Genomic DNA, 26,347 nt, shown 5'->3' with positions numbered 1-26,347 from the left:
GAGAGGAGGAAGGAGGGGGGGGGAGCAGTGGAGTGCATTGCCTTGCTGTGCTTGTGTGTTTGTGGAGACACACACAGCTGACTAGCACACACAAGGGTGGCCCCATAGGACTCTGCAAGGGAAAAGAGCCACCCTAAATCAGGATATCAGAGTCAGTGCTCAGGGAACCTGCTGATTCAGCAGGAAACTAAAACTTTAAAACACATGCCTTGTAAATTATCTATTTAGCATTTGAAAAAGAGATATGGGCTAGCCAGACTTGGAGGATATGGGCTGCCTAGACATTATTTTTTTTCATGGAAAAAAATTGGTACCTTTTTATTGAAAGTAACAATGGGATTTTGAAATTCAGACACGCCCTACTGTTTTAGTGAAAATGTGGATTCTAAGCATTGGTCAATTGCACAGCTAAACTTCAGGCAGGTATTATAAAAACATAAATGAATGCACTTATGGGTTTATTTAAACAAAATAACAATTCATGTATTTTAAATGCACATAGAATTATACCTGAATTTGGTTTCAGCCTCTTGTAATTCCATGTACAGAAGCAATCAGACTGGGAGAGAGTGGGGCAGCACAGAGGGGCAATCAGGTGTCCTAGAAACACATATGTTAAAGGAGAACGCCAGGAAAACGTTTTATTAACCCTTTCACCAAAAATAACTAAGACATACTTACCCGAAGCTCCGAGCTAGCCAGCTGTGACAGGGCTCCCTCCAGCCTGTCTACTCCATCACAGCAGCACTGGAATATTCCTCAGCATATACACTGTGTATAGGCGTGAGGAATTACTGGACCTTACACCCTTGCAGAGGAGGGAGAGAGACACTAGAAGGACCAGTCTAAGAAGAAGCCTGCTGAGAGCATCGGGTGAGTATAACTTTGCTTGTTTGTGTCTAGGTTAAATAAAAAACACTGAACCCTTACAGTGTGGGGTTAGCCCCACTGCAGTGGTTAATAATAACCTTTCCTCGAGTTCTTCTTTAACAAGGAGCATGCTGAGAAGGAGAGAGAGATGGCCTCATCAGTCTGTTGCTGCTCTTTCACTGTCCACTGACAGGCTGTTGCTGCAGCAGAGGAAAGTCATATCATCAGGCTGGCTGTGATATATGGTAGAGCTGTGTAAATCTCAGGACCGGATGAAAAGAAATACAAATCTTTGTAAGTCAGCTGCTATATATACGTTTAAACTATACATTAAGCCTGGCATTTAGCTATAACTATATAACAAATATGGCCCCCTACAGTAGGTATTACCTAAATAAACTGTTGTCAGCAAAAGTGTTCAGTGTTAATTATGAGGGCTTTTTTTACAAATACATATTTTCCTTCTTTGCATAGCTCATAACTGCAGGCAGCCTGAAACTCCCCCTCATGCTAATGTTGGAGCACTGGACCTGCCATCTTTGGGTTATACTTTGATCTATACATGCCAGTCTGGGTATTACCTTACTGGAGGCTCTGAGCATAGAACATGTAGAATGGATGGAAGCTGGACTGGGAAACCACCAGTGTGCACAGGTATGGGAATCAAGTGATTTATTATGCCAACAAATCTTCAGGCAAATACTAGTATGCTGGAAAATGTTTAAAAAATATATATTTTTCTTAAAATAAATTGATTTAAGCCATGCAGCCATGAAATAAAACATATATTTTTTTATCAAACTAAATTCTAAACTGTATTATTTCCAAACATTCTGACACTGAAATGTAATGACATGAAATAATGATTTGAGGCCATACTCTGTAAAGTTTGTTTGTCTTGCTGATACTTTTCTGAATAGAATGTAGTGTAAACAATGTGTTGGGAAATTGTTGCTATTATTTGAAAGTATGTAGTTAGTATTGTCTGTAATGTAGCTATGGGATGGACATTTAACTGCACCTGTTTTTTTTTTTTACAGCTGATGTTAGACCCAGTGGAAGACCCATTTCCCCAGCTAAAGAGCCTCCTATCCAAAAGATATCTGGTGAGACCTTTTTTAACCTATTAAATACAGAATATTCATGTGTTATAGTAATTGCCTTCCACTGTCCAGAACATTAGCTTTGCTACTTCCTACACTATATACCTCTTTTTCCAAAAACTATTCATTTTTTGGTTAATAGGAGAAAAAGGTTAATGTAAATAATTATTTACATTCTAGCTCTTTATTTGGCTCCCAAACAGCAAAGGATTTTTCCTTTTATTGTGCTAAATAAAGAACAAATGCATCCATGCCTCACAAAGCAGTATTTTCATTACACGCCATAGAGCTATAGAATTAACAGACCTTTCCATTCTGATGCATTACCAGAGAAGGGACATTCACCATTTTTAGAAATGCAGCACACCACAACACATGGTACAACTTTACTGTACATTGTGACAAGTGCTGTAATTCATGCACATTTCCTTAGTACTTCGAGATGCACACACTGTATTTCTTTATTGGTGAATGGACCCTAATGTGTTATTCTAGCCCTGTTATGGCTCAGACCGTACTCCTCAGTAAACAGGAATGAGTAGTATTTTGATGAAACTGATCATAAAGCTTGTGAGGGGCAGTTTTATTGGCACAAGAACAGACCCCGGATAGTTGAAAAGAGCTTCCATAATCTTCAGGAGACATTTAGAGCTCACTGCACCCTTAAACCTAAAACCTTCACTGGGCCCTGCCAACCTCAATAATTTCAGACCTATCTCCTTACTCCCATTCACCTCTAAACTACTAGAACGCCTTATCTACAACCGCCTGAGTTGCCACCTTGCTAATAACAAACTTTTGGACCCCTTTCAGTCCGGCTTTCGCCCTCAACACTCCACTGAAACAGCCCTCCTAAAACTCACCAATGACCTAATAACAGCTAAAAACAACGGCCACTATTCCTTACTCTTGCTATTAGACCTCTCTGCTGCTTTTGACACTGTTGACCACCCGCTGCTCCTCAAAAAACTCCACTCGCTTGGCCTACAAGACTCTGCTCTCTCGTGGTTCTCCTCCTACTTATCTATGCGCTCCTTTAGTGTCACCTACAATTCTAACTCCTCCCCTCCTCTTCCTCTTTCTGTAGGGGTCCCCCAAGGCTCTGTCCTTGGACCCCTTCTCTTCTCTATCTACACCTCCTTCCTTGGTCAACTAATAACCTCACATGGCTTCCAATACCATCTCTATGCCGATGACACTCAAATGTATCTTTCCACTCCACAACTCTCCCCCTCTGTGTCCTCTCGTGTCACTAATCTACTAACTGACATATCCATCTTGTCACAACATTTCTTAAAGCTCAATCTTTCAAAAACTGAGCTCTTGATATTTCCTCCTGCCCGTGCACCTTCCCCCAACATTTCAGTTGAGATTGATAACACAACTATCCACCCCTCCTCCAATGCCAGGGTCCTAGGTGTCATGCTTGACTTTCCCAACCTGTCCATCTATCTCCCACCCTGACTGTCTTTAGGCGTTCCCTGAAGACTCTTCTCTTCAGGAAAGCCTATCCCTCCTTAAACTAACCACTGAACCATCACATTCTCAAACATTTCATCCCCACACAGCTACCTCCTCATGTATCATTTCCCCCTCCTCTTTCAGATTGTAAGCCCTCAGGGGCAGGGCCCTCCTTACCATCCTGTCTTGAATTGTATTGTAATTGTAATGTTTTCCTTACATTGTAAAGCGCTGCGCAAACTGTTGGCGCTATATAAATACTATGTAATAATAATAATAAACACCATCAAAAAACATCTTCCATTTTGACCTTCCCTATTGACTGAAATCTCCTGATGTTCAACAACATTTAAAAAAAATGAAAACTCTAAATTGGGATCATCCCTATTGGTAAAAAATAATAGTAATAAGGATGCTTACTATGCTGTTATGTAGTTCTTTTCTGATGTTTTAGAAAACAATGATATACATAGGATATTACAACTTTGTATTTATATTAAGTGCTGCTGATGTGTTTTAATAGAGTGTTACCTTTTTAGTTCCTGCAGATGTGTTTGCTAAAGATTCTCTTTGGAAAGGATCTTATGAATACCAAGGAAGGAAACAGCCAGCAATGCTGACTGTTACGAGTTTTGATGCCGGGAGCAGTAAAGTAAATGCCACCATGATTGATCATAGTGGGGTGGAACTACAAGTGTCAGGTGAGTCTGTATTTCTTATCTTTGTGTTACAGCTGTATAGTGTCTTCGGCTACAACAAGAAATAATAATAAAAAGTTGTTTAAACATGGTAGGAAATGGCTGCTTCTGCATATGTGTATGCATGAAAACTAGATAAACAGTTTCTAAGCCAACTGAAACATTCAACAAGCACACACCAGCCAGAAACTACCAGCCTAAATGGTCCTTTGAAAGAATCCAACTGCACCTTAGTGCAAAGGAACGAGCACGCTGGCTTAGTGCATACACCTGCTTTGCTGTAGTATAAACACAGCCACAGAAGTGAATCAAACAGACTCTTCTCCAGTTCATATAGACAATTCCCTCTCTACTAGCATACAGATCGCTAAGTAGGTTTTTCCAATATTTATGATAGATCTTCTTTAAAATGATAGATATGACGTGTCTAAGCTATTGGCTTAATCTAGTGATTTTCACTCAGCCTCAAAATCTGAGCCGACCTGTAAAAATTAAACTGTCACAGGTTGGCTCAGTAGATCGGGAAGTGAGCGAACACATATTGTCGCTCGCTCACTTCTCGATCTATCCCTGCAGAGAGCCGTGACTGTCACTCACGGCTCCCTGCAGGGATTCCCCCCCTCCCTGCTCCAATCCTCCAGCGCTGACTGGTGGAACAAACGGGGGAGGGGGCGGGCACAGCTGGTTCTGCCTCTGGATAGGCAGAGCCAGCTGTCAATTAAGCAGATGGGTGGATCCAGACAGAATTGTCGGGATCCGTTTCAGCTGCTGAGTCTCTGGTACACATATTGTCGCTCGCTCACTTCTCGATCTATCCCTGCAGAGAGCCGTGACTGTCACTCACGGCTCCCTGCAGGGATTCCCCCCCTCCCTGCTCCAATCCTCCAGCGCTGACTGGTGGAACAAACGGGGGAGGGGGCGGGCACAGCTGGTTCTGCCTCTGGATAGGCAGAGCCAGCTGTCAATTAAGCAGATGGGTGGATCCAGACAGAATTGTCGGGATCCGTTTCAGCTGCGGAGTCTCTGGATACCGCAAGCTGTAGCTCGCGTTATACTGAGCTTTGGGTCACGGGAGAACGCTAGTTTGTGTTCTCCCGTGACCCTTAGGAGAACTATGGGGAAAAGCCCTGACCCCATAGTTCTCCTTTATTCAGTATTTTGACTTATTAAATGAGTTATATTGAAATTTGTTCTTGCATGTCAGGGTGGGATATTTATGAAATGACTAGGACTGACCAATTTTGGTAATTGTGTGAATGTGCATCACAGGTTTTTTCAAAAAGGAAGAATTTCACCTGCTTCTCCAAGCATACCAGATCCGGGGGCCCAAAGACATTGTCTTGGAGAAGTTTAAGATGGACAGCTGGGCTTTGGATGGTCATGTGAGTAACTTGCTGATCTACACTACCTACATTGGTAGTGTAGGTAGCCACCATATCAACCATAAACGTGTACATTTTGCCATGATCGTAGTATCCTGTTTACATGTTAGCAATAGAAAGTCCAGCAAAGTACTTTTCTTAGAACTCATAAAAAAGCAACCACTGTTTTAACACTACCAAGCACTGAACACAATCAAAAAATGTCTTTATTTTGTATAAAATTATCCACAAATGGTCTGATGAGCTGCCTGCAATGTATTCCTTTATAGGGAGCTCACCCATCCTATTAGTATAGGACACTGAATGATTGAGTGGCAAACAAACGGCACAGTGACCATATCTGTGCTTGTATGCAGTCATTATGCAATTATATTAAAGTAGGACATGGGTAAAGATCATCTAGATTATTCAGATTTCACAGAGAATTTATATGGGCAAATATGTAACAGATCGTGTCACATAAGCAGGCTGAACAGGTTGAATAGGTCAGTATGATGTAAACATTTATGACTAGCCTAAAAGTGCCTATAGACCTCATGCATGTATGATAAAACCTCCCTCTAGAAGGAACAGGAGAGCAGTTCAGGCAGTCTTTTCCAGTGATGTTTTTTCTCTGGGAGAAACAGTGGCGATCAGGAAAGGTTTTTGACTCTCCCCTAAGAGCCATAGTAAGGAGGTGTCTGATTCAGTGGACAGTCATGTGTAGCTTGAACCCAAAAACGAAAATATTATATATTGCATTGTATTAGTCCTTTGTTGTTGTGACTGCATTTGTTTTCTGTTTGTTTTTTTTACATGTGATCCTGCAAGTAGCATGCACCCTCTGCATGGGTGACAATTCTCATTGACTACACTGTTTCTATGGAGAAGCAGTGTTGTTACCCTAAGCTTCTATCCTGATTTGAACTACAAACACACCCTCTGTTCTTCTCCATAACATAGGGGGTGCCCTGTAGTTTGCAGAATATTACTGGGAAATCTAATAATATTGCTTGACATTTCAGTTCAGTTCACAGGACGTTACAAGGACAGTGTCTTTCTACCAGGATCAACAGTTATTTTGTGTACTTGTATAAAATGTAGTTAGCGTGAAAAAAACGAATGCAGCCACCGCACTTAAGGGCTGTTAAGCTGCAATTTATTACATTTTTGTTGTTGGGTTGGGTTGGGTTTTCGTATGATATAGGTCATCATAGCTTGAAAATAAGTAAATTTTGCATAATAAATACTGTCATACACCCTATTAATATAAACCTTTTAGAGTGTAGTTGATCCTCATATGGCCATTGATTGCTGAAAGCACAAAGAGGATAGAGACAGATGATGGAATGCTAAGGACAGTCCTCATTGTCATTGTAACATACTGAAGATATGAATTCTTGGGGTAAACACTGAGCTATCCTGAATATAAATGAAGGCTATGGATCTAATTGTCTCTGAGCTGTACAGAAGATAGGAAAAGGACAAGCGCCTCTTATCTGCTGTCACATACTATATTTCAGTATTGTTAATTCTACAGATTTCATGTCTAAAACACGACATGTGCAATCCTATGATAACTGCATTTTAAAACCAGATAACCACCAAGCTGAAACCATTCAGACTAAATCTCTTTTCACATTTCCATTTAATGCATTTCCATTTTGTGATAAATAGGGTGATGTGACAATGACAGCTATGCACAGGATCAAAACACATGATCAAATTTTAACTTTGTATCTGCGAAAATAAGTGCATAAAGATGCAGCAGATATTTTGTTACAGCAAACCAAACCAGAGTTATAAATCTATTAGTTACTGAATGTGTTTTTATTCCTAAAAATGCTGTAGAATGTTAGGATCCAACTTCAGCCCAAACGTTTTATTTTAGTTGTGGAAAGAGTAAGGAACTGATAGAACCAATGTCAGGTTTTTATTGCTGTCCTTATCCCTATTAGGGCAATTCCCCCTCACTTCCTGTCAGGACAGGAAGTGATGAAAAATCTCACTGGTGGGGGGCAAAGACTGCAGGACACCCCCTTTATTAGTAATCTGGGGAAAATTTAGAATTTCTATCTTGTTTTTATCACTGTCTGTGTCTTTCTGTGTCTTCCTGTCCTAGTGACAACCACTCCCCTCATTTGTCTTGTCCTGTTCTCACAGAGACAGGAAGTAAGGTGGATTTTGTCACAGACAGCAATGAAAATTTTACAGAAGTATTTATTCTACGAAAGTCTATGCAAAGCGTAAAAAAAAAAAATTCTAGAGTTCGACCTTAACACAGTCTGGTGAAAAGCAGCAACCCACCAGCCCCTTGTTCTAGTTCATCCTTTTATGATTTACACCCACCTGCAAATTTCAATGTACTTTCTAACTTGACGCGAAAGCTCTACCTATTCATCACAGCTGTAATAGTTGTGAAAGACCCTGTTTGCATTATGTAGCTAAAATATATGATAAAATGTACCTTTACTCATGTCATATATCCTAAATGGTCACTTTCTTTTAAAGGCAGACAATTTTAAATACTAAGCATATTCATTTTTTTTTCCTACAGTGGCCCTTGAGCTGCCTCTTGTACCTCCCTATTGGTCACCAAGGTTGTCCATCATAGTGATAGGCCAATCAAAAGGCACAGGAGGTTGAAAGGAATGTGGCCAAGTGTTAATGTCCTAGATAAAGTCAAGATTTACATAGCAAACTACCTTGGATTTCAGGGCTTCAGAGATTCTCTAGGACAAAGACTAACCTGCCTGTAGGGACCTTAAAGTGCTGTTTAACAAGTTTGAGAAGACTACAGGTTTACTTTAAGTGGCTTACTTCAGAAATAGCATATTTATGCTAGGTGTCAATTTAAAGTGAATGTATTGTTAAAATAAAAAATGTTCACCATTATTTAACTTAGTTAGGCCTCTGTTCCAACCTGTATAATTTTGCACTGTGTTCTAAACAAAACTTACGCCATACGTTAAAAGAAAAAATAATAAACCACACTTGATTACATATACTGTACATTGAACAGTAAACCAATGCTTTAAAAGATACCATATTTTTCCGTCTATAAGATGCCCCCATGTATAGGACGCCCCCCACTTTTCTTACCCAAAATTCAGAAATCAATATTTGCCATGCTCTTTTGCACAACTGATTACATCCAGTTTAAATTTTGCATAGTAAGACAGCCGCTTACTGGTACTGGTATTTTTTTTGTTTTCTGACATTTTGTTGGGCTCAGAATGCTCGGATATTACTGCCCTCTGTTGCATCTGGGCACTGGCTACACACTCTCTGCAGCATCAGCTGACGTCGGGTACATAAGGCTCATGATTGGAGGAAACCTGTCAGCTTGTCTCTGCAATCGGAAGTTTCACTCGTGAGGCTAGTTTGCAGAGGTATCAGCAGTTTCGCAACCGTGGTTCTCCTCTCGGCCCCCCGTGTATAAGACGCCCCTCCATTTTTAGGTAAATATTTTTAAGAAAACGTATAGTCTTATACACGGAAAAATACAGTAGTCAATTGTGCAAGTAATTATTTCAAAATACTAAACTCTTATATAAAAATACCAATATTCAAGTTATGTGCAAAGTCCTTTGTGTTCAATTTCATAAAGTGCCCTCAGTGCAGTTCCGTTCAGTTACCTGTGCTCAGGTAATATCACTCCTCACTCACCGGAACTTTTTGACCATCAGATTATAAATGGTAAAAAATCGCTAGATGCAGGATATCAGCAGGCTTATATCCTGCATCTAACGTTTTTTTACCATTGATAAGCAGGCTTATATCCTGCATCTAACGTTTTTTTACCATTGATAAGCAGGCTTATATCCTGCATCTAACGATTTTTTGCCATTTATAAGCAGGCTTATATCCTGCATCCAGTGATTTTTTACCATTTATAATCTGACGGTCAAAAAGTTCCAGTGAGCGAGGAGTTATATTACCTGAGCACGGATAGCTGAACAGAACTGCATGGAGGGCATTTTATGAAACTGAACGCAAAGGACTTTCAACATAACTTGAATATTGGTTTTTATATAAGATTTTATTATTGTTGAAATAATTGCACATTTGACTATGTTTTAGAGCATCGGTTTACTGTTCAATGTATATGTAATGGAGTGTGGTTCATTATTGTTTCTTTTAACATATTGAGTAAGTTTTGTTTAGAAAGCGAAATTATACAGGTTTATTATAGTGGTTTCACTTTTAGCACAGCGGCTGGGAAACGCAGGAAATCCCTGTTACAACCTGTTCTGAAGCACTGCACAAGTTTAATATATGTTTTTTTTATTTTATAGAAACAAAAAAGTATTTTAAGAAGTAATTTTTGTTCTTGGTTTTTTTATGGAATGGGGAAATATATGAACAGATTCTGCAAATACATACCTACCATAGTAACCATTTCTTTTAACTATAGATCTCTTCTGAAACTGCCGGAGGAACATACGTGTATCAAGGATTTGTGCGTGGAAAAGGATTTGGCCAGTTTGGATTCCAGAGGATAGGTAAACCTTACTGACTTAAATCGCTTTCATCATTGTACATGAGGACAAAATTTGATAAATACTAAACAGGTGAAATAAGCCTGTAGGAATCAATGCACCTGTAATTGAGATAAGTTAAAGTGACACCAAACTCAGGCATTCAATATTAAAAATGCCTTCAAGTACCTTAACTATTAACAAAAATGTAACTTATTAGTGTATCACTCAGCTGTAGATCCTCAAATCATCTCTGAATTCATGCTGACGCTGTCCTTCCTTTTGGAGGGTGGCTACTATTGTTCCCCACAGTCCCTGTGTATATTGTAAAGTAGCCACCACTCCAAGCTCACTCCCATGATAGACTATTACTTCAATACAAATTAGTATGGGATTGTAGTCCATTACATAAGTGAACTTGGAGTGGTGGCTACTTAACAACACACACAGAGACCATGGGGGAACAAAAGTAACCACCCTCCAGAAAGAAGGACAGTGTCAGCACCAATTCAGAGAGGATTTACAGCCGAGTGATACACAAATAAGATACATTTTTGTTTATAATTAAAGTACTTGAACACATTTTTAAGACTTAACTCCTGAGTTTATTGTCCCTGTAAACTCCATACTCCTGATGAAGTCCGTAGTGATGTAACACATAGGACTGAGCTTAACAATGTACAATCACATAAGTGTTGTCCTAGCGGGGACTCATGCAGTCAGAATATCCCAGCGGCTGTTGATACCCAAGGGTGGAGAAAGGCAGGAGAAAACTGAAGTGAGGGTCTATGTGCACAATATAAGGTAAACTACAACACATGAGTGTGATTTTTTTTTATTATTGTTTTAATAAAAAAAGGTATCTGTGGTTTTAGGTAATGTGCTGCTTATTGCATATCTTTGAGTCATAAAACAGAATGAAGAGGGTTATTCACAAAGCTGCCGAAGGATCCAGCCGTAGCTTCGGCTGATCCTTCGGCTAGCTTTGGTTACGGGGGGCCTTCGGTTCAGTAGAACCAAAGGGCTGTTGTACGGGCTATTCACTATAGCCCGTACAGCTCCCGAAGTTGGACGAGGGGCTCAGCCGATCCGAAGGCATTTGCTTCGGCTCAATTGAGCTGAGGTTAAATCCAAAGTGGCCAACACTTGCTACTGACAGCTGGGCGTCCCCTGTAGTGAATAGCTGAACAGCGTTCGGCTCACTTCACTTCGGGTCGGTTATTCACACGTCTGCCTTCGGTGGCTTTGTGAATAACCCTCTAAGTGTTTTTGACTAAACTAATACAGTATATGTTAGTTGTGGTAATCTACATAAGATGAACACTGTTGTCAGCAGGGATGTATGAAGGTTGTTTTTCAGAGAAGTGGTGATTTGCAGATGTCTGTGTTTGGGAGCACATACTCAAGGAACCACATTATAGAATATACATTCCACATGAGTGTGGTTATTGTGGATATTTGCACTGAAAATATTGTACAGTACTCAGTGGATGTATAAATGGCCTACTGATTTATCGGTTTATGTAGAATCTCATTTATCCATGTACAGTATATTTAAATGTGTAACCCACTTTTGTCACAGAATTCATTTTCACAGTTTTGATTTAATATTTGCACATTTTTCTACTGATATAGCACTCTGTATATAGTATTAGACATTGTGGGATTTATAGTGCTGCACTAACATCACAGTAATCTATTCATCAGCAACTTATGACCGATAAAATACCCCTTATTGAAAACCCATCTCCATGCAAATCTGTGTTGAAGGACCAATTGGGAGGCGCAGAAGGGTGAAGGGGATGGGCCATAACTTGCCTTTCTCTGCATGTTGTAGTCGGTTACATTAATGTATGTAGACACCCCTGCGTTTCATTTATGATGAGAGTTTAGTTAATTTTACTAACAGGTTTACTTTATGTCTACTAGCAACACTTGTAACATTTGTCTATAAATCTGCTTGTAACTTGCATTTAGTAAATGAGATATTAGCTTTGTTGACATATTTTTGTGTCTTGTGTTGTTACAGATAGGAGATTGCTAGAGACCAATCCTGACACCATTGGACACTTTCCATCCAATAGCAGCTCCGTGGCTGCTGCTATTCTTGTGCCTTTTATAGCTCTCATCATTGCTGGTTTTGTCCTATATCTTTACAAACACAGGTAAGATTACTGTACTCTAGCAGCATGTATTGTAAGTGGCTAAGTCATTATAAGAGTGAGGTTAGATGACAATAGTGTATGCTAGATCCAATCGCATAAACAAGAAGCAAACATTGGCCATTGAATCCTACAATAAAAGAGTACTTGGTTGTTTGGTATGTGAGAAATTAAACAGTATTCTAATTTAAAAAAAAAAGAAATGACCCTCAGGTCAGTAATTACTTGCATCAGTTTAGGAATTAAAATGCGATTTTGGATTCATATTCTGGAATGCGCTTTCTTTCAATGAACCAAATTTAAATAGAAACGCATTAAAGGAGAAGTACTGGGCCAGTAAAATATGCTCACCCTATGCATAGAGCTAGCATGGGACACAGCAGCTGTCACATGTCACGTCTAACACAGAGATCTGAGTGATCATGTGACCGCTGATTGCTTAGCTCACGGTCTTTTCTCCAGGCAGAGTGCACGGACTGTCAGTCACTGCTCCCTGCAGGGATTCCCCCTTCCCTGCTTTGTTTCTCCAGCACTCATTAAAGGGACAGACAGGGGAGGGGGTTTTAGGTAGCCAGTGTGGATCACAACAATATTGTTATAATCCTGTTATCCTTCTGGCCCAAAGAACGGCTCTGCGCTTTCAGCTGATAGCAGGCATTAGCCCGCTACCTACTGACTTTGGGTGACAGGAGTACATTTGGCTTTGGCTTTACATCTCTTTATATCTTTAACGTAATATGTGTTCCCTCATGGTGAATTTAATGCCTGGAGTGAAAATTCCATAAATTTACCCTGGTTATATATCTTTGGACCAGGAAACTAAATTTCCCAAAAGAGTTACGCCACAGATTCAGTTACTGTGATGTTCAAGCCGGATACTGAAATATAAAAGAGCCAACATGTCAATGTGAATTTAAAATCAAAAAGTTAATAATACCTTAGTTTATTTTGACTAAAATAGAATAATATGAATAAAAAGCACATTAAAGTATTTATCTGTTATCAGTAAAATATACAGTACTCAGTTATAGCCCTTCGTAAAGTTGTTTATGTTGATTTCAATTACTAATTTGCTGTTTGTCTCAGCAGAAGACCGAAGGTTCCATTTAATGGCTTTGCCGGACATGAGAATACAAATGGCAGGGCCACATTTGAGAACCCAATGTATGAAAGGAATGTACAACCCACAGAAATTGTGGCAAATGAGACTGAGTTCACTGTTAGCACAGTGTGCACTGCTGTATAGCACCTGCCCTTCATCAGGTAAGCTAAATGTAAAGTAGTAATAAACATCTAGCTACTTAATAGTTCGTAGTAACATGTATTTTATTTAGCAAGGCTATATACATTAATATCAGCATGGGACTTTCAGCAGTTGTTCTAAATACCCACCACATATCCAGGACTCAGGCGTGTGCATTGATTACACACAAAGGGCCCAAATGACACATTCATTTCTCTGTGTACTTTGTCAGTCTGAACTATATGTGAAATGCAGCATCTATTGGCATCAATAATGGAGCCTTTGTTGTACTGCATACTTACTTCACAAATGACGTCCACTTCACAGAACATGATAGAGCAATTTACTAACCTGTCCAAAACAAACTAAAGCTTATACAAACCAATGACAGACTTTCAGTAATCAGTTTGATATTTTGTTTTACAAAATCTATTATTGTAAAATTGTAGAAAAAGAACAAAATCACATATTTCAACAGCTAATGTTATTCAGTAATCACTGTGACAGAAAGATCATGGCCACTAAATGTACCTTCGATCGTAGGGTTATGTAGTCTATGGCAGCCTGATTTGTCAAACTTTCACTTTTCCTATATAGGGTTGATTCATGAAAAGCAAAAAAAGAAAATTAGTGCAAAGTGAGCTGTTGCCTATAGTCTCTATATAATGCATTGATTGGTTGCTATTGGCAACAATTTGTTGTAAAATGTGTTTTCATTTTTTTTCCATCAAGTTTTTATGAGTCTGTCCTTATGCGTGATAGGCCGTGCAGCCTCTTTGTCTGAAAGCTATACAAAGTGAAGCATAGAGGGTAGTGAATGTTTGTCTCAAGGCTCTAATTCAGGTCATTCATAAAATTAGGATACTTTGGGGAACTAGCAAGTGGTGCAGCTAGCTGATCAAGATGAACACCAGGATGAGTTCATGTTTAACTGGAGCATACATTTATTACTACCTAGTACAAAACACTTGATATGGTTCATGGTTATGTTGAGGTTAAACATTTCACTCCAAGTGCACCATATACATTTCAAGGAGTTCAGCAAACTTTGCTGTAAATATTTTTCTCGGTTCTGAATATATTGACTTAGGCCTAACTATGTCCTTTCTTAAAGTGACAGCTAAGTGGGAGGGCCTGACTTCATTTTATTGACTGGAGCAGTTTCATTGTTGTAATATGAAAAGGTATAGCCCAGTATCAAATTTATTTCAGGGATTCGTTAAAAGTATGTTGCCAAAGTTTCTTTTTCAGGGGATGCCAGTAATTTGATTTTAAGTGTTCACCAGTGAAGCAATAACACAAGAAAGATTTTTAGGAGAGTTCTGCACACCAGCAGTCTTCAGGCTGGACTTTGAATGACATAGTTGCAAGGAAATTGCATTTACAGTTTTAGTATTCATACTGGCTGAATATTGAATTGGACAAGCAATTCTTATTAATATTCATTATAACATGGTTTGTGCATTAATTAATTAATTAATTATACATTGGTATATCATTTTTTTAAGGAAAGTGCAATTTCACTTTAAAGAAGTATATTTGAAAGAATATAATGTATAACTTGTAGCTGCTCTACTTGGGTGTCACTCTAAAGAGATCAGTCCAGTCTCTCCTGCTATCAAAGCTTAGGATATTGTTCCACTTGCAATTTAGAGTTTTTCCTGTTTCCACCCAAAAAAAACTGGGAATGCTAAATGAGAATGACTGACTGGTTTTATTCATTTATGTTTTTAAATAAAGGGACAAGGTTGTGCTTTGCCAGTTTAAGTTATTTTAAAGTGAAATGCCAGCATAGAAAGAATCCAGGCAAACGCCTAAATACACAGCTGAAAAAAATATGTTTGCCATTTTACCTAATTTGTAATTTCCTACAGGCAGTCATGTGAGATGTACATTTTTAACACACACCCTACAGGCGACACATGTAGTTTCCAATTAAGCAGTTCTTCCAGGTTCAGAAATTCCACCTCTAGCCTCCTGATAGTGAATCAGCATCATCCCATTTGTCCAGTGAGCAGGGAACTGAGCTAGGAAACAGTGATGTACTGTGAGGCGTAACTAGAAACCTCAGGGCCCCGGTGCAAGAAACTGTTAAAGGCCCCCCCCAAAAAAACATGATTTTTGACCCCTTTTTTTTTTAAACCGGTCTGAAAAGGTTTTTTTTTTGTGTGTCAGAGGGGAGAGCGGGGTACAAGCAGTCACTGATCAGTGATCGCTGAGTGTAGATAATTGAGGACAGAGTATGGTTACTATATCCTCAATTATGAATGAATGGGAAGTAATCTACATCACTTCCTGTTCATTCATGATTGTGGTTATAGTAATCATACTCAATGTCCTCATGTTATGAATGGACAGGAACACTCAGTATAGAGGATTCCTGTTCATTGATAACAGGGGGATACAGAAGAAGAGATTGACGGCTCTGTGCACCTCTAATTTTTAAAAAAAACTTTTTCACTTTTTTTTCTTTTATACATTTTTTTCTTTTTTTTAATTTTACTCGCTTTTACTTTTTATAATTTTCATTATTATTTTTTCATGTTTATTTGATAATTTATAAAAAAAATTCACTTAACTTTATTGCTATCACACAAGAGCTAACAAGCCCCATGTGATAGCATTTGGAGGTGACAGGTTCTCCTTACTGAATCTGTCACCCTCAATACAGGAGTTCTAGCACAGCACTGTGCTAGAACTCCTGTGACAGCTGAGAGGAAGTGCTGCGAGTGCAGCTCTCCCCTCACTGTCTACTCAACCCGGCGTGAAGGGTGGGGGGAGGGGGCGGGACCTTTCTGAAGTGGGGCAGGAACTTACCTGCCTCTCCTCTGCTCGGAGAGGTGGCTCTGATCACACCTGTCTGCTCTCCCTCTCTCTCCTCCTAGCCGCTCTGAAGCTGCAGCGGCCGGGAGGAGAGAGAGGGGTCGCTGACAGGTGCGATCAGAGCCGCTGCGGCCAATCGCATTTTTTGCTGTGCCATCCTCTTCTCTCTGGGCCCCCCCGAACTGGCGGAACACCAGGTCCCGGTCGCAAGTGTGACCGCTGCGACCCTGGTAGTTGCACCAGTGCATATATGCAACAACACCTGAGAGTTTAATAACACTTTAAAGCATTTTATCACTGGCAGAACTACCAGGGTCGCACTTGCGACTGGGACCAGGTGTTCCGCCAGTTCGAGGGGGGGGCCGAGAGAGAAGGGGAGGCCCGCAGTCTTCACCGCTGCCGCCCGCAGTGACTTTTGCGGTAGCGGTGAAGAATAGAAGATGTAGCGCTGCGGGGGTGTGGCCTGTCAGGGGGTGAGGCCTGTCAGGGAACTCCAATTGTGCAGAGTAGTGTCACTGTCTTGCACTGTCATTTTTTTTCCAACCAAAAATAATAAAATGATTTTATTGTTTTTGGTTGGAAAAAAAAATTACAGTGCAAGACACTGTCACTACTCTGCACATATACAGCAATGAACAATCAGTGCCTACCTGAACCTGCTGCAGCTCTCCTCCAGAATCTCCTCACTCTGTGCTGTGAGCTGTGCTTCCGAACTCTGTGCCTCTTGGGTCCAGCTCAAGCCAGTACGTCCTACAGCGTGCCGTGTATCCCGCCAGGCCTGCTCGGCTGCTCCCTCCTCAGTTGCCTGCTGGGAATTGGAGTTCCCCGACAGGCGTCACCGGCGTCACCCCTTGACAGGCCACACCCCCGCAGCGCTACATTTTCTATTCACAGCTGCCGCAAAAGACACTGCGGCCGGCAGCGGTGAAGATGGCGGCGGCGCCGCGGGCAGCATGAGTAGCTGCGAGCGGCGGGCCTCCCCTTCTCTCTGGGCCCCCCCCCCCAAACTGGCGGAACACCTGGGCCCGGTCGCAAGTGCGACCGCTGCAACCCTGGTAGTTCCGCCAGTGGATGTACTAGTAGATCTTACTGACAAATAGAGGTGTGGGTAGCACACAAATGGCTGGCAAACATTACCAATTCCTTGTGCAGGTAGAATAGTAAAGATATGTTTTCACCCATGTACTTAGCTTTTTATCTCCATGGTTCATTATCAAGAAGTCATAACGCAGTAAGCATAACCATAGATATGAGATCATTTTTGTCGGATTAAGCCTACCTCAGCTTTTTGGGAGAACCATCTCACATTTAGGGGCATCTGCAGGCACCACACTGGCTGAAAAGGTGATCAGGCAGGTTAAATAACAAAGTGTGATATCTAAAGTTAAAAGCTGGCATTGGAGGTATCTGCATAATCCTTACTTTTCACTGCTCAAGCATGAGCTTGAAAACCCAGGTGATCTGAACCTCATGATTATACCTAAAGGAGCTAAAAGACATCTTCAGGCAGTTGTATCATGCCTGCCTATCATGTCTGCATATCTGCTCATTCCTCTGATGTCCACAGTCAGCTTTAATTTCAGCATTTCTGTTATATGGTAATAATATAGCAGTAAGAATGTTAATATGCTTGCTGTCAAAGCCTTTTCCTCAGGTTACGGAGACTTTTATGCAATAGACAAATCCATTATGTTATCTAAGGATTATAAAACCTAATAAAGACTAATATTGTGTGCCAAACACCATCAACTGTAAACATTATTTTGGAAAATATAGAAAACTTTCACTGCTCATAGTTCAAAAAGATTTGTAGCAGGTAAGCAATAAAGTGAAACTAGTTTTTACTGCTTTGTGAAAATAGACACCTTTTTTGACAGTACATTATTTTGTGGCACAGGGCTCTATCATTTTGGCATGAGGCTTCTAGTGATGGGGCATAGAGAATCTTTATGTGTGGAGTTGCCTATGTCTAAAGACCATGCTTCAGTTTCCAGAGGTTACATAAATCTGGATTTGGAGTGGAGAAATACTTTAATAATAACACAGAGGTATTTTAACACAAAGCAATAAGCATAAGCTTCATACTCTCCGTGCTTCTTTTTTTTTTAGCATATTTCCGTAGGGAGCTTTTTTAGAGCAGACCTTTTCACATTAGAAAAGTGCTATTAACAAAAGCTACTAAGCAGATCTTCGCTCTGATAGAATGAGTGAACTCTGCTAGATGTGGCATGTGTGACAACACCGTTAGATTATTCTCTTCATTCATGAGCTATGTAAAATGTTTCCAGAGAATTTAAGTTTTAAAATAAATGTTAGATTTCTCTTTCTCTTATATACCACTTTATTCTTTTATAGTGAACTCGATTTTCTTGGAGTCTTCATCCTGTCTTTCCGCACCCTGCAACATCATCAGTGGGCAGCTGATACCACCAGTGCCACCTGTAGCCACTCCATTTTTGATGACATCTAAACTGTGCCAGGCCGGTGAGTTCAGGAAAATCCAGGAGAAGACCCCGCGTTCAAAGATGAAGCAATGATGGCAGTGGACTGGCAATCTGCCCTGCACCAATCTGCCAGGGCCTCATGCAGCCTTGACAACTCGGTGTCTCAACGCAAGTGGCAAGTCTGCCACCTCAAGAGGTCCTTATCCTCCAGGGACACCGTGCAAGTGCTTTTATAATAAACTTGTATACATGCAATGTTGGTCAGAAGTGGATATAAAAAATGCTATATATATATATAAATATACATATTTTTATTCAGCAAAGAACAAGTTCCAAAAAGTGCTTTTCCTCCATTCTTCTCTGCCTGATCCCTGCAGCACATAACAGACTGTGTGGCGTTGGCGGGAAGGGGGAGCGCAGCCTTACAACCCAAGCCCCAGGTTGGTGTGGGAGTCTTCAAAGAGCCAACACTTGAAGGAGATCTGTCCAGATATTCTGCGCTAAAGCTAACCCCCATCTCATTGGTCTGTGAGCACATACAAAAGGTGTACTGGCACTCCTTTCTCCAGCTACAGATGGATACATTTGACCAATAAATATTCTGTGTTACATCATTCAGGAAAAGTTTAGCCACATTACCTCGAGAAGTCATGTTGAGTCGGATGTGTGAGATTGTCATAAGCAATGCATTGCAGGTTCTTTTTATTTTACATTTTATATATGTATGTTAGGAGATATTTTGGGGCGCAAATTGATGAGATTATTATAGAAACCCTCAATAATAGCAGAATGTTATTACAGTATGAAGACTCTATGGCACGAGCCCCAAACATGGGGGTGGTGGTGGTGGGCATATATGTTTTTGGTAACCTCAATAGGTTGAGTGGTTTGGCATCTTGAATGTTCTTTTAGCAGCCAACGAGAACCTAGGCTTATCAAGTAGGGTATTGTGACAGCCTGTGGTACTTTACCTCTTACAATGACAATGAATGAAATTACTCATTCCTACGAATGTTTTAACAGGCAGTAACATCACAATGTATTACTCTTAGATTTATTTTTGTATTTTACCAGAAATGGCCCAGATCTCACCCTATAGATGCAAATCAAAGTTGGTTTATCGACTTACTTATTATAAATACATCTATTAATAGATTTTATATAAATTAATTATAAATAAATAAAAAATGTGAATATATACAGTTTAACATATGCATTTCCACTTTTGCTGTTTTGCCTGATTGGTGTTACTATATTATTATTCATGATAAAAGCATCAACTACCTCTTCTGTTACTATATACTGGATTGTTCATAGAAATTCAGTTTGCTCAATATTTATACTCCATGAAATAATTTTTGTTAATTTCCATATGGATTGTTTCCTCTGCAGCAGTCTGGCAGTGGGGTCTCGCAACTAAGAGTGTCAGAAAAAAGTCCTGCATGTTGCCAACATACCCATTCAGATCCTACTTTTCATTTTCTAATCTGCCCTAGAAATATATCAGGAAGAAGCTGATTGGTTGGTAAATGCATATCATTTCTTCTTCTGACATTTTCAAGGCCCTTGATGAGGCAAAACTGAGTTATGTGTACCAAACTTTAGGTATCCATACACAAGCTGGTGTGGTCATTAAACTTGACTGCTTGCGACTTGATCTGGATTTCAAAAACTGCTTAGAGCCTGTGGTTTGGTCTCCCCACTATAAAGATAGTTTGGGCAGTGGTGGAACTTTTATAATGACCAGATATACTGAGTCATGAAGTTATCATAGTAGTTTACACTTGTTAGGTTTAAATGCTGAAATGTCAAATTTTGTTTTGTCACACTGGCCTGTGTATGGGCACCTTTAGCTTCTGATTATCAGTTTCACAATTGCCTTATGATTGAAAGAAAGGATTTATGTGTTGTCCATAGCAACCAGTGACTGAATCTTTAATGCTTTGAGTGTGCAAAAGGGTTGCTATTGATAACATGTCCTCCTTTATAAATGCTTCATAAATACTGCCTAATGCCAATTTCTCTCACAAAAAGAGTAGCAGCATGTCTTCTTTTAGGAATATATGATGTCCTGAATTCATGTTTATGTCAATACATCTGCATAGAGATGCCTTACTGGCACAAGTAAAGACTTGTGTGATCCGCAGCCCCTGTGTTCCCTGCAATGCATTGCTATATACACTATATAGTACCACCTTTCTGGTCACAGTCGCATGTTAGCCATTTGGTTAACTGTACTTCCTATAGTGTCACAGGGACATGCTGTACAGGTTATATGTAGCATCTTTTATTGCACTTGTTAAGAAAAAGAACAGATGAACCAAGTTGGAATGTAGCCCATATCTGTATTTTTTCATTATTTTGTTATTTATGACATTATCATTACATTTCAAAACATAAACAATAACATTACCATTTGTAAAACAAATTCTTTTAGAGGTGTTGTTTCTGTCTGTTTTGTGGAAAAAATGACTAATCTCTGAAGCCCCAATATAGTTATTCTCAACACAAAAGCTAAAGCAGAGTCAAGCTTTAGGTCCGTTACTGTAGAACCATGTTAGGGTCCTTTCTCCTCCACCTACCCAGGTCTGGCATCCACAGTTTGATTGTTCTTGCAGTGCTACCACAGGCAAACCCAGGTTGATGCCCAACCTTGCAGATAAAATGCCTGACTCTGGAGTCCAGTTTTCTATGGCTTGATTAAGGATTAATATAAGCAAGTGCCAGAAAGGGGCTTGACATATGCCACTGCTGCTCTGAGCACTGCCTAGTGTGTGAATAGCATATAATAGAATAGCATATATGAGCAATCCTGTGTGCACTAGTGTCAATTGCAACGGTCAATAGTGGTAAGCCAACCATTTCTCCAAACAATAGCTCCTTGCCTGTGAAAGCATTAGGGCACACTATAACGCACATGCTCTTCTGTATTCAGCCTTAGTACAATCAAGGCTGGTTTTTTTAATCTTTGGTATACAGTAGAAAGGGCCCTGGTGTTGATCTAAGAAAGGGTTTGAAGCAGCAGCTTAGCTGTCATTTAGAACAAGTAACACTATTAAAAAGGAAAAATGGCATAGACATTTAGTGAAATGGAAGATTATATGCTGCCACGTTGTTGTGCTTCACAAACCATAAAGCAAAGAATATAACCGTTATAATACATAACCATAAACAGACAAAAATACATCATTAAATAACAATAAATGTGTTTATCAACATGTTATATTGGTGCTTTAACTCTTTTGCACAACACAGTTAAGCAGATTGGATATGTGGACGGTAAACTGACCCATCTCCGGTTTCGCCCCAGCCGCTCCCAACTCCTACAGTCTGAAATGCAATCATTATCAGGACTAGATATAGTTCATTGCTCTGCCACTGGCCTCCCTCTTTGCAACCCACAAACTACCCGTGGAAAGGACAAAACAGAAAAAAAAATAGACTATTTTGTACAGAGATATATTTTTATGAAGAGAATTTGTACAGTTAAAAAAAACAGAAATAAAAGAAACCTAAATCAAATTGAATCCTTTATGTCCTATTTGGATTATTGTATCCTATGGTAGTGAGGAGCTTTTTTGTAAATGTAAAAATGTACAAATGCCTTGTTTACAGAAGATGACTGTATATATGTAATCTATACACACTCTGGCTTGTCTGCAATATAAACTGTTTAATTTATGTGTCTCTGTATATGAGGCTTCTTTTTTTGTTCAATTTGCCTTTTAATTTTAATGATTTTGAAAAGCTATTTTAAATTTTTGGGATTCAAATTAAATCTAAATTTTTGCATTGTCTTGTCTACTGTGACTTCACTTCTTAGGCATAAGTGGATTGAATATAGTTATCTTAGTCACCATGGGGGGTATATGATCGCAGAAATGACAGCTGTTTGAAGTAGGTAACAGTGACTGTATATCTGTAAAAAATAAGTCAAGGCAACTGGACTTGCTGTATTTTTCTTGAAGACGGTTCACTGGACATCCAACCAGCTTTCTCAATTCAGAATGACTTGTACAAAAAAAAATCTTTGGTATACAGTAGAAAGGGCCCTGGTGTTGCTCTAAGAAAGGGTTTGAAGCAGGGGCTTAGTGGTCATTTAGAGTGAAACAAGTAACACTGTTATAAAGGAAAAATTAGATATGAAATAATTTATGCTTTTGAGACTACATGGCAGCAGAGAGCCAAAGCCATGCATGGTAAAAGGAGAACTCCAGTCAGGATAAAAATTATCAGTAAAAACTTATATTGTCACGTTTTGTATATATGTTTCTTTTTTAAAATAACAATTAAAGTAGAAGAAGTTGCGGACTTTTGAGGTACCTCACACTACACAAACATAAGTGTAAACTATAACAAACTTTATTCATATAGGTTAAAAGAAAAAACTGACTGTCTTGACATCGACATATATAATTTTAAAAGAGCACACAATATTAAAACAAGGCCCCACTTTGTTCTCACTCTCCTGCCATGCACGTAGTATTTTCCCCAATTGTATACATATGTACATATTATCTTGTATTCTTCAAAGAATGATGATGCAGATGATATGGTGTGCTTGACAGGGTCTGATGAAAGTGGTTCTGTGCGTTTCACAGTATAAACTGCTTCTTCAGAAACGGTACTACAACTTAATAATCCAGAGTGCCCGGGAGAGTTTTTTTTTTTGACAGCAGCAGAGCCGCCGGACAATAGGAAACTATGGGGCGGAGCTAGCTGTCACTGCTGGCTCCGCACAATAGTTTGCTATTTATTTTTGTAACTTTTTTCACTCTTTTTCTGTTCTGCTCGGCCCCTCTGAGGGACCGAGCAGAACAGCCGAGTCGAATGCCGCTCAGCGGCATTCGGCTATTCACTCACTACTGTTTGGGTAATTTAAGAATAGCCCGAACAGCAGTGAGTAGCCTGCCGCAGGTTCGGCTCCGCCGATCCAGATGTTGGATCGGCTGAGTCGAACTCCTTCTGCACTTCGGGTCAGACGATGTACGGCTGATTTCAGCTGATGTACGGCTGAAATTAGCCGTACCAGCCTGAAGTGAATAGCCGAACAGTGTTCGGCTCACTTCACTTCAGATCGGTCATTCACTCGGCTGCCCTCGGCAGCTTCGTGAAAGACCCCTATGAATTTTAATAATTGTCAAACAATCACAAAACTTTACATACAAATTACCCAATTGTGCAAAACCTATATAATACATACATATCATGTTGGCAAGAAATATCGCCGTTGCAGAGGCTCAATAATATAGGTTTACTTACTGTATATCTATTACATATTGTAATGCCCATCCTCTTTTACCTGTTGCTACAGCATGCGGGGCTAAAGAACTTCCCTGCAGCCCTCGTACAGTTATTCAGCCACCAATTAGAAGGACATACACATGTTTGAAAATGCATAATCCCTATAATACACAAAAGTTTAGAGGGGAGAATAGACATACAAGAAATAAAGGAAAATCGAAAACTCTACACGTGGGATTAATTATCTATCCATAGGGGATATCTATCCATGTGGTACATTAAGTAAATATACCCGTCCCCCACTATGCGTGTGTAAAAGTATCCCACTCCAAGTCCCTATATGTACTATCCATGACCAATGTCAATATAAATGACAATGCTAAAAAAGCCACAACAGACATCATTTATAAGACTAGCCAACAACCAGCCAGAACATCTAGCCTCCCCCTTCAACAATCACCTGAGAATTCCTGCCAACACATTGCCTTCTGCAACCTCCTCCATTAAATACCCCCATGCTGGATGTGCATGACGTCACGTTTGGCACGGGTACCCAGTTTCAGCACATGCGCTACCCACCCCAAAATGAAGCTTGACCCCGTAGCGCATACCAAAACAGGCAGCCACCCAAAGTAGCCAAGCCCCCAGGAAAAAATGCCCAGGGGGAACGGCCAAGAAGGGGTGGACTCCAGTTCATAGTGTGGCATAAACAAAAGGTAAACAAAAAGAAAGGCGGGGAACAATGTAGGTGGAACAAAAAATACACTTAGGAGTACACCACCTAGCAGAAAAAACAGGATTCTAAAGGTGTATATGTTATTTTGAAGATAAGAGTAGTTTTTCTTAACCGGAAGTCAATGGAGGTACGTTTACTTGCCAGGCACCCCCTAGCAAAGCGCCTTGTCCCCATGTTGATGAGGATAAGGGCCTCTTCCCCACAACCCTGGCCCGGGAAGCAGGGGGGCTTATAGGAATCTGAGTGCCTCCTTTTTATAAAGAGGTTACCCAGATGCCGCCCCCCTTGTGAATGAGTAAGGGGTAGTTGTTACCTCTAATCATTTACCAAATACAAAAAACATTGTAAATAAACACACCACAACATAAGAAATGTCCTTTATTTGAAAAAAAACCACAACACAGGTTTTTGACAAGTCTTTTATTAAAAAAATATGTTCATCGATGTAATCCCAAGGTCAATGACGCCATCCAGCAATGCGGATCCACATCAATCACGATGGACGACGGCCAAAAGAAAAAATCCCCAACGCCCGCCAACACGACCGATCCCAACAAACTCTCGCCCCAAAATGACAGCTCTGCTCCTGAATGTAAACAAAGGGGCAGAGCGAGTCGTTATGTCAAGGGACTTTTTGACCCTTTGTTGACATTCAGGAGCAGAGTTGGTATTATGACAGCTCTGCTCCCGAATGTCAACAAAGTGGCAAAACAAGTCTTGTGATGTCACAACTTGCACCACCCCTTTGTTGACATTCGGGTCAGAGCTGTCATTTTGCAGCTAGAATTAGTCAGGATCGGTCATGTCGGTGGGCAGTGGGTATTATTTTTTTGGCGAGTCGACAGCCGTTGTCCATTGTGATTTGTGATTGACATGGACTTACATTGCTTTCCTGCTCTGCCAGGCTGCTGCTCAGACCAAGGACCTGGGAAGAGATTTTAGAGGGGACCCCTTTCTTTTTTTTTTTGGTGTTGGAGTCCTACCTAATCATACAGACCTAAAGTGTCTGGTATGATTAGGGGAGGGGACTCCATGTTTTTTTTTATTATTCTAACGTATTTCAACATTTTATTTTAACATAACAACATAAATTTATTACGAATGACATTTTGAAAAACTTTTGGATGCATTCGAAATTTTCATTATTAAAAATTCAGATAAATTTGGATTCATTATTTTTTATTTGGTAATTCAGATGCATTTGAATATCTGATTATGGAGAAATGTGCCCGAATTTCAATTTCGAATGAAACGAATCACACATGTCTGTTGAAAAGTATTATCACCCCCAAAGGAAACAATGACCGATTTGTATTATGATACTCTAAATGGGTATTTGGCTAGAAAATTAGTCCCCATGGATAAGCCTTGATTGGGAGTGTACACTAATATGACTGGGGGGCTTATTATAAACTTGGTGATAGATACCATTCCAAGTATTTCATATACAAGTCATTTTATCAATGTAGCACCTGGAAGGCCTCCTAATCAAGCTTGTTTGTCCAAATGTGATTTATTCCACTATGGTTTTTCCAAGCGGTCTCCCAGCCAAGTTTTAGCCGACACAAACTGTGCTTAGCCTCTGATGTCAAACAGGATCTGAATACATTTTCCAAATGTACTGTATGTGTTTTCAATAACGCAATTCAAATCTAATATACTGTACAGAAGGGAAACTGCAATGATTATGGAGAAACATCATATAGGATTCCCACATATAA

At 39.9% G+C, this 26,347-nt stretch overlaps 1 protein-coding gene across 1 annotated transcript in view; it reads left to right on the top strand.

Moving 5' to 3' along the window:
• The window catches only part of CSMD2 (CUB and Sushi multiple domains 2), a 323,219-nt gene extending 303,170 nt beyond the window's left edge, over positions 1-20,049 (top strand). Inside the window, exons 61-68 of the mRNA XM_018576748.1 lie at positions 1,345-1,524; positions 1,911-1,976; positions 3,974-4,135; positions 5,402-5,514; positions 9,911-9,998; positions 12,004-12,139; positions 13,226-13,399; positions 18,558-20,049. Of these exons, the coding sequence (XP_018432250.1) occupies positions 1,345-1,524; positions 1,911-1,976; positions 3,974-4,135; positions 5,402-5,514; positions 9,911-9,998; positions 12,004-12,139; positions 13,226-13,382 (902 nt within the window). The 3' untranslated portion in view covers positions 13,383-13,399; positions 18,558-20,049. The remainder of the gene's footprint in view (positions 1-1,344; positions 1,525-1,910; positions 1,977-3,973; positions 4,136-5,401; positions 5,515-9,910; positions 9,999-12,003; positions 12,140-13,225; positions 13,400-18,557) is intronic.
• Positions 20,050-26,347: the final 6,298 nt, after the last annotated feature.

Source organism: Nanorana parkeri, unplaced genomic scaffold (genome assembly GCF_000935625.1).
Source record: "Nanorana parkeri isolate BGI_ZX_2015 unplaced genomic scaffold, ASM93562v1 scaffold76, whole genome shotgun sequence".
NCBI classification, from domain to species: Eukaryota; Metazoa; Chordata; class Amphibia; order Anura; family Dicroglossidae; genus Nanorana; species Nanorana parkeri.
Note: the sequence above shows the minus strand (reverse complement) of the source record. Positions and strands in the feature narration are given on the sequence as shown.